Below are 10005 nucleotides of genomic sequence, written 5' to 3' on the forward strand. Positions count from 1 at the left end.
TGGGGCTACAGATCAGGTGTTCTAAAGTCTTTGAATTATTCTGGAGGAGAGCGGTGAATAATTTTAAATTTGATGATTTAAGCATGATTTTTTTCACTTATCTCATAATCAGATAAAGAACAGAGAAGGCTTTTAATTTCTGTACTGGGAAATATAAAAGTGACTTTTACACATCTCAGTAATTCAGAAAATAAAAGACAGAAATATCGGAGAAGTTAGAAAATATCTTAAAAACTTGATGAACATGCAACTCTGTTTATAATAGCCAGGACATGGAAGCAACCTAGATGTCCATCAGCAGATGAATGGATAAGAAAGCTATGGGCTGCTCCCCAGCCCCCCTCCCCCTCGAATGTGACCGGAGCTTGAGGCGCGCAGGGCCGGAGACGCCGCAGACCCGGGACCCGGAGCAGCTCAGAGGCGGTGAATAATAGCTCTTCAAGTCTGCAATAAAAAATGGCCTCCAATAAAACTACATTGCAAAAAATGGGAAAGAAACAAAATGGAAAGAGTAAAAAAGTTGAAGAGGCAGAACCTGAAGAATTTGTAGTAGAAAAAGTACTGGACCGCCGTGTAGTGAATGGGAAGGTGGAGTATTTCCTGAAGTGGAAGGGATTTACAGATGCAGACAATACTTGGGAACCTGAAGAAAATTTAGATTGTCCAGAGTTAATTGAAGCATTTCTTAATTCTCAAAAAGCTGGTAAAGAAAAAGATGGAACAAAAAGAAAATCTTTGTCTGACAGTGAATCTGATGATAGCAAATCAAAGAAGAAAAGAGATGCTGCTGATAAACCGAGAGGTTTTGCCAGAGGTCTTGATCCAGAACGAATAATTGGTGCCACAGACAGCAGTGGAGAATTAATGTTCCTCATGAAATGGAAAGATGCCGATGAGGCAGACTTGGTACTGGCAAAAGAGGCAAATATGAAGTGTCCTCAAATTGTAATTGCTTTTTATGAAGAGAGACTAACTTGGCATTCTTGTCCAGAAGATGAAGCTCAATAATTGTTTGCATTGCCTTTTATATATATTTATATATATATATATAAAATGTGGGTCTTGGTTTTTTGATTTATTAGTGTGAAGAAATAACTACATTCTCTAATGAAAATAAGGTTTGATATGTTTGTTTTGAAGTAATATTGGGGAAGTTACATTGGGTTTTTTGGTTTTTTTTTTTCCCATCTGTAGCACTGGTTACTTTGAACAAATAAAAGCTTTCTGTAGTTGCTTCCTTCAGTAGGAAAGAATTTGATACCATGGTATATTATTTCCTCAGCATTAGAGAACAGTTTTTCTAAATGTTCGAGGAAATCTCCATAGTCATTACTCAATCAGAATTTAGCATTTAACTCATATATGCCTGAGGACCATTCTAAGTTTTTTGTATGTGTATACATAAAAGACACATATAAATGGTTGGGAGTTAATTTTTTGTTGTGGTTTTTGTTCTGGTAAATATATTTAAACAACAGCCTTTCATAACGATGGATAAGCCCATGTTCTGGAATTACATCATTTTGAGCAATATAAGAAATAACTTCAACTTAGATTGAAAATTTAAGTCTGAACCTTTCAAATTAAATAATTTTGTAATTAATTAGACAAATTAAGCAGTTTAAATTGGGTAATTTTTTAAAGCATCCATATCTGCATATAAATGTAGTTTTATATGCAGAAACCCTGGAAGGAAAATTTTTATCACCATCAACAACCTTCCCAACCAAATAAAAAAGTAGAAAAATTCTGGTATGTTTTAATATAGCAAAGCAAAACTTAGTTAAACAGACACTTGATCGTTCTCTTTGGTGAACCATTGTTTTACAAGAAATTGAAGTCTGTGCTATATTTAGGAAAGGTTGTGATACATGGGATGTCTCAGATTTGTTCATGGAAACCTAATCAGATAAATATTGGCAATTTATAATCTACAGGAACAAATGAGTGAACAAACTTTTCTAATCTATGCTTGACCTGCATGTTTTTTCAGACTTGACTCCAATCCATTCCTTACATGAAGGCTCAATTTTCTCAGTATTTTGGGTTACTAGTTCAGCATAAGCCAAGAAAAACAATAACTTTGTAGTAATCAGAATGTTATTCAACTGTATATTGTTTACTTTATTGTAAATACTGGTGAACAGTGGTCAATAAATAGTTTTATATTCAAAAAAAAAAAAAAAGAAAGCTATGGTACATATACACAATGGAATATTACTCAGCCATTAAAAAGAATACATCTGAATCAGTTCTAATGAGGTGGATGAAACTAGAGCCTATTATACAGAGTGAAGTAAGCCAGAAAGAAAAACACCAATACAGTATCAGTTCAGTTCAGTTCAGTCGCTCAGTTGTGTCTGACTCTTTGTGACCCCATGAATCACAGCATGCCAGGCCTCCCTGTCCATCACCAGCTCCTGGAGTTTACCCAAACTCCTGTCCATCGAGTCGGTGATGCCATCCAGCCATCTCATCCTCTGTCGTCCCCTTCTCCTCCTGCCCCCAATCCCTCCCAGCATCAGGGTCTTTTCCAATGAGTCAACTCGTTGCATGAGGTGGCCAAAGTATGGGAGTTTCAGCTTCAGCGTCAGTCCTTCCAGTGAACACCCAGGACTGATCTCCTTTAGGATGGACTGCCAATACAGTATACTGATGCGTATATATGGAATTTAGAAAGATGGTAACGATAACCCTGTATGCGAGACAGCAAAAGAGACACAGACATATAGAACAGTCTTTTGGACTCTGTGGGAGAGGGTGAGGGTTGGATGATTTGGGAGAATGGCATTGAAACATGTATATTATCATATGTGAAATGGATGGCCAGTTCAGGTTTGATGCATGAGACAGGGTGCTCCAGGCTGGTGCACTAGGATGATCCTGACGGGTGGGATGGGGAAGGAGGTGGGGGTGGGGGCGTGTTCAGGATGGGGAACACATGTACACCCGTGGTGGAGTTGTGTCAATGTATGGCAAAACCACTACAATATTGTAAAGTAATTAGCCTCCAATTAAAATAAATAAATTTATATTAAAAAAATAAAAAATTTAAAAAAAGAGGCTTTGAAGCCACACAGGGGGAAAAAAAAACTTGATGAACAAACTTGGCTTAATGTTTAATTGTAGAATCTTCACCCTGAAACATAATGCTCATTTTTTAAAAACAGACTTGGAGCCTTCACATGAAGTTTACATATACTAAACCACAAAGCAGGATCTGTAACGTCTTAGGTCAGTTTCTGCAGAAGCAGAGACTGAGAGCTATAGTTTTGTACAAATGACTCACTGAGTGAGTGCTTTCAGCAGAAGGGGACTGAGAGAAGCAGGAGAGGAAAAGAATATAAAAATAAAAAAGGTTACAGTCTCAGGTGGAAACTGGCTTCAAGCTGGTTCCGTGTGACCACTGTAGCACAACCAGCACCAGAGTTGGTTCCTCCTTGCAGCAAAGGGTTGGATACCAATACCTCACAGCAGGCATTGGCTGTGGGTCATCCATTTTGGGCAGAGAAGCTCCCAGTTATTCCAGGGAAACTTTCCAAAGTAAATGACTAACCAAGCCAGTTATGACAAGCAAACATGTCCTTAGACATTGTCAAATGTCACCTGGGGGCCAAATCAGCACCATCGGGAGCTTCCAAGCTGGAATAATCAAAACCATCTCTATGCAAACACATCCCAGTCTCATAACTGGTGCTCCTGGGCTTGACCGGTCTTCAGGGTTGAAGAAAAGTATGGAGGAAGGAGCCATTTAACAATGCCTACAGACGATGTCTTCTTTGCCTTAAGATGTTTAAATTGCGTGATTTGGTATAGAAAATAAAAGCAATAGGATTCAGTTCACAAATTCAGGCTGTACTTCCTCAGATTTCTGCTTTTTGTTGCTTTATTAATGGGTAAGGAAGTGTGCCTTATTTTACTAACTTTTCTCAATGTATTTGCCTTTTATTTTTTACTCAGAATGTTATGTAAATAAACTCAGAATAAAATCTGAAACTCTCAGTATCAGATAAAAATAAGCTTAAGTAAAATTCCTAAATATAATACATTTATCGTTTAGAGAGACTGGTTTCTTTTGATTCACAGAAGCAAACATTATGTAGATGATGATGGTAATGATGGTAATGATGATGACGATGTGGGTGCATACTAAGTCATTTCAGTCATATCAAACTCTTTGCAACCCTTAGGACTGTAGCCCACCAGGCTCCTCTGTTAATGGGATTCTTTAGGCAAGAGTACTGGAGTGGGTTGCCATGCCCTTCTCAACAAGAGCAAGATTACCTTCATCAATTTATGTTTTGCATATTATTGATGGATTTTCCATATTTTTTATTTACTTTTATTTATTTATTTGTAATTTTAAATTTGTTTATAAATTTATTTATTTTGGCTGATTTTTTTTTTTTTTTGGAGGCTAATTACTTTACAATATTGTAGTGGTTTTTGCCATACATTGACATGAATCAGCCATGGATTTACATGTGTTCCCCATCAGATCCCCCCTCCCGCCTCCCTCCCCATCCCATCCCTCTGGGTCTTCCCAGTGCACCAGCCCTGAGCACTTGTCTCATGCATCCAACCTGGGCTGGTGATCTGTTTCACCCTTGATAGTATACTTGTTTCAATGCTGTTCTCTCAGAACAGCCCACCCTCGCCTTCTCCCACTGAGTCCAAAAGTCTATTCTGTACATCTGTGTCTCTTTTTCTGTTTTGCATATAGGGTTATTTTTACCATCTTTTTAAATTCCATATATATGCGTTAGTATGTAAACAAAGTTACACCACAGAGAGTAAAAGTCATATACAATTTTGACTGACATCAAAGTGGCTACTTTTAAATGTAACTGCATTTAGTCACTTAAAAAATACATATTGATCACTGACCATGTGCTGGGTACAATGGGAGGCATTGGGAAGGCACTGAGGATTCTGTGAGTAGTAAAACAACCATGGTCTCTGCTCCTACATTTTTTAGTTCACAAATAAGACATTAAAAAGCTAATTGTTACCTTATTGGTACTTCCTTGACTAAAAATGAGATTGTGCATTTTTCAAGTTTTATTCTAGGAATTAAGATCTGTACCTCTGTGAATTATCTGTTCATAACTATGCTATTTTTCTTTGGGATTGTCTTTTCCTTAGCAATTAAAAAATATTATTTATTCCTCAAAAAAGTTACACAAACAAATATATTTGAATTTCTGACAAGCAATACAAAGGAATGTTTGCATTCCTTATTAATATTAATAAGTATAGAAAGGAGACCTAGTTTAAGTTAGTCAATCAGTAATCCTTCCCTGACAGAAGAAGAGTTCAGATGAATTTTTAGTAAGAGCACAATCAGGAAAGAAATGAGAGAAGTGAAGTGCAGACAGAAGGAGAGTTTGTGTAAAAAATTCCTGATTGAAATAGAGTTGGGTGTATTTGGTACGTGAAGGAAGCTCCACATGCTGAAGCTGAGATAACCAGGGACAAGGAGCCAGGATGACAGGAGCCGGATGATGTAAGATCTCGCAGCCTCCATACGGAGAATGTATGCTTCTAAGACTGTGCATGAAAGTGACATGACTTACTTTGTAATTTAAAAACTCATTGCAACTCCTGGGTGAAAATGAATTGATGATTGCTAAAAATGAAACTGGGGCTTCCTTTGTGGCTCAACGGTAAAGATTCTGCCTGCAATGCAGGAGATGCGGGAGACCAGGGTTTGATCTCTAGGTCTGGAAGATCCCCTGGAGGAGGGCATGGCACCCCACTTCAGTATTCTTGCCTGGAGAATCTTGTGGACAGAGGAGCCTGGCAGGTTACAGTCTGTGGGGTCACAAAGAGTCGGACACGACTGAAGCGACTGAGCCCCCACATACGTAAAACTGATACCAGGTCATGGCACCAACGTTACAAATAGGCCAGTCTGGGGCTTTCTAAAATTAAAAGCCTGTTTACAAAAGACTTAAAATGCTAAGTGCCATATACTTATTTTTGAAAAAATAACAATGAAAGGTGCTATAACCCCTTGATGCAGTTGCTGATGAAAAATTAATCTGTTGATCTATGAATGAAATCAGAAATTTTATTTGAGTCAGATTTGAGGATTATAACTTGAGAAGAGCATCTCAGAAAGCTCTAAGAACTGTTCCACCTGTTAGAAGTCAAGTCAGTGATAAAAGATTTTGGAGACAGATGCTGTACATTAAATGGCATATTATTGGTTGTTTACATAACCTAGAATGAAGCATCATCATAGTCCTTTATGAGATCAGGAAGGAATGTTATCTTTGAAGGAGTTGTCTTGGTGCCAGGGGAATGTTGCTGTTTATGGCTGAGCAGTTATTTCTGTCCATGGTGGAAGTTTTGTTGATACATAATGCAGATACACAGTGCACCGTAGGACGGAGAGAGGAGGGCAAAGGGCATAGAAAATTTGTATGATTAAATTTTTCTTCTCTTGCCATAAAATATGAATTTTATTTCACATGATGTTTCTCCCCTTGCTCCCACCAAATGGCACATGCTTGCAGTCATGACTTTCTTCTTCTTCTAGCTTTAATGAGATATAATTGACATATAACATAGTCTAAGGCGAGGGCTCCCCAGGCAGTACTAGTGGTAAAGAACCCGCCTGCCAATGCAGGAGACGTAAGAGATGTGGGTTCAATTTTTGGATCCCCTGGAGGGGAGCATGGCAACCCACTCCAGTATTCTTGCCTGGAGAATCCCATGGACAGAGGAGCTTGGTGGGCTACAGTCTATGGTGTCGCAAAGACTTGGACATGACTTAAGTGACAGCACACACACACACATAGTTTAAGGTGAACAGTAATTAGGTTTTAAAATGATCTAACATAATGCTTTTCCAGCCAGCCAGTGTCTTACATCACTTGAGGCCACTTGAAATGGCATTTCTTTTAAACAGGATCCAGACTGAAACTGAAAACAATGAAGAGCTCCTTTTATAACAGACTCATTTCTAGGAAATCATCAGCTCTTCTGTAAGAGGAAAAGAAGAGCCTGATTTTGAAAATCTAATTCTGTAGCAGAATGTGAAAACTGGTCAGACAATTAAATCTGTGTTCCCAAAGTGCTTCTGCAGATTCTCCTTAGAGACCACACTCTTCCTCTAGGGTACACTGTATTTCACTGGCCAGAAAAATCCCACGGGTTGTGCAAATTCTGCTTAGCTGGGAAAGAAACGAAGCAGGACCCTGTGGGGCTACTGGGCGTGGAAGACTTTCAAACATTTGCTCACCAGTGAAGGGAGGTGTCGGAAGCCTCCGGGACGTGCCCAGGCCGTGACAAGGTCACAAGAGAGGAACCTGCAAGGCAGCTCTTCCCCTCGGGGTCGCCCCGGGGACCCAGTTTGTCCCCTTTCTCTTTCCGTCTTACTGTTATTGTGCTTTCTACTAAATCTTGGAAATGTAATACGTAGTAATCAGGCCTCCCCGGAATAGCCCAAGCCGAGGGTATGGCTATGGGCAGAAATAAGGAAAAGGCCACAGGCGTAGTTTGGCTGCTTGCTTAGAAGATTATAATGTTCTAGATTAAAAAAGAGTAGAGACATTTAGATTCAGAAGTAGATGTACTGCTTCAGTTTACTTGCTCCTTGCTTGAGAGGGCTTTCATTATTGCTATTTCTAGGCTGCTATTTGTCCATTGTTTCCCTTCCTTTAAACAACATGGAATATTACGGGTATTTTTGTAGAGTTAGGAAATGTGTTACATAGGATTTCAATAGAAGATTTATATTAACCAGGCTCACTGCCATTACCTCACTATTAATAGAGGTGTTTTGTTGCTTTAGAGGTGTTTTGCTGATTCATAGTTAATCATTGTAGACTAAGGTTTTGTGGTTTCAGGTAAAGAAAAATATCAGGGTTTTCATATGGTACTATTCTCAGAAATGTCAAACATGTTTTTGTAGCCCTTCCCATGTACTATTTTATTGTCCAAAGAATTCATACTATATCTGGACTCTATGGAACATTGTTTTTGTCAGAGTGAAAATGTTAGGCCATTGAGGCATGCACGAAACCAACATCTGATGTAACATGGGGTGATGGTAAGGGGGAGGCAAGAAAAACAATTCTATATAATCTGAGCTGTTAAGAAATAAAGAAGACGAGTTCTTGCATTGCAACCAGAGTCCGTGCACTTCTTTTTGCCGATGCCACTCATCCCTTGGATATTCCTGGAGGGGATGCAGAGACAAAGAAGGAGCGTTCAAGAAGGAGCGTTCAAGAAGTAATAGCGCAGCCTTGGGGCAGGGAACTGGTTACATCTTAAGGGATGTGAGCGCTCAGTCGCTCAGTTGTGTCAGACTCTTTGTGACACTATGGACTGTAGCCCTCTAGGCTTTTCCGTCCATGGAATTCTCCAGGCAAAAATACTGGAGTGGGTTGACATTTTCTACTCCAGGAGATCTTCCTGACCTAGAGATTAAACCCACGTCTTTTGCGTCGCCTGTGTTGGCAGGCGGGTTCTTTACCACTGCGCCACCTGGGAAGTCCACTGGATACAGCTGGTGTCAAATTAACATATTATTTCTAAAACAAGATGCTGGGTTGGTCATCTTTTCTGCAGTTAAATAGAAAGTGAGTAAAATTTCATTTCAGTTAAATAACATCTCTTTATCTTCCATCACTTTAGGAAATTATTTTAATAATTCTTCCTTAACCGATACTATATTTTGTGAACAAGATTTATAGAATACATTTCTTAAAGATATTTTATCTTGCAATAATTTCCCATGGAACTCTTTCTGGAGTTCTCCCATGGAAGCTGGGAGATGACTCCAAGGGTATTTTTCTTCAGTAATAATAATGATAATAATAAATTAGCATAATCAAATAATACTAAAATGTGTTATTATAAACATTGAAATATGATAAATAGTAATAAAATAACAATAAAAATATTGATTTAAAGACTAAAAGATTCAGCTAGTCTTATATTCTACATCTCTAAAATCATATTTTTATTTTATAGCCTCATGGAACAAAATAAAAACCAAAACAAAAGAGTGAGGCAGAAAGAGAGGGCAGGCAGAATGCGATGATCCAGTTGATGAGGAAAAAAGAACTTTTTCTCTGGACTTGGACCAGTGCCCAACCCTCATTGTCAGTATCTGTATCTCAGTAAGTTTAGGGTCACTATCTTTAACCCAGTTAAGTTTCAACTCTAGAAGTTACAAGTTTAAGGCACTTAAAAAATCTATCTCTGATATTGCTGGGTATACTTTTAGTGATTTGACAGAATTTTCAGCTGTAAACACTATGATTGATTCTATTTTATGAGATGAGCTCATGGCAATCCAGGTACAGATTCTACTTTTCTAGCCGCTCTTGCATCCAGGTGAGGCATGTGCACAAGGAGGATGATTAGAAGTATATGTACCTTACTTGTGGGTCTATGCCAGAGAACTTTGAGCCTGTTCTCCACCAGTCACTCTTATCCATCTTACTATCTGGGAAAACTGAAGGCAGGAGGAGAAGGGGACGGCAGAGGGTGAGATGGCTGGATAGCATCACCAACTCGATGGGCGTGTTTGAGCAAGCTCCGGTAGTTGGTGATGGACAGGGAAGCCTGGTATGCTGCAGTCCATGGGGTCGCAAAGAGTTGGACACGACAGACAGACTGAACTGAACTGATCTGGATATCAGCTGATGTGGCAGCTGTCAACCTTTGAATTTCTACATGTTTGTGATGTCTTAGTGGGTACCAAACAGCAGAATGAAAGGAACCCAAAATTCTGAATGAATTTCTGGAACCTAGAGTGGTGAGACTGTAATATGTCTTCTAAGTTATAGAACCACCCTCCCAAACCATCTCCATCTTCAGGGTCCTCCCTTTATTCTCTCTTTCTGCCATCAGAGAGAGGGAGCTCAAACATGACTCAGCATGACTAGTAACCTTCAAAGTCTCTGTCTGCGGAATACAGTCTATGAACCAAGTCTTTCAACTTTATTCTCAGTGAGTCTGTTACACTGGTTACATGGACCTGATTAC

General features: G+C 39.0%; 1 protein-coding gene across 1 annotated transcript; it reads left to right on the forward strand.

The window, feature by feature from the left end:
* The first annotated feature begins 330 nt into the window (after window positions 1-330).
* On the forward strand, window positions 331-1051 carry LOC133040243 (chromobox protein homolog 3-like). The gene has a single exon (XM_061119988.1). It carries the CDS (start codon window positions 457-459, stop codon window positions 1006-1008), a length of 552 nt encoding a protein of 183 aa, XP_060975971.1. The 5' UTR covers window positions 331-456; the 3' UTR covers window positions 1009-1051.
* The last annotated feature ends 8954 nt before the right edge of the window (window positions 1052-10005 follow it).

This window comes from Dama dama, chromosome 20 (assembly GCF_033118175.1).
Source record: "Dama dama isolate Ldn47 chromosome 20, ASM3311817v1, whole genome shotgun sequence".
In the NCBI taxonomy this organism is placed as follows: Eukaryota; Metazoa; Chordata; class Mammalia; order Artiodactyla; family Cervidae; genus Dama; species Dama dama.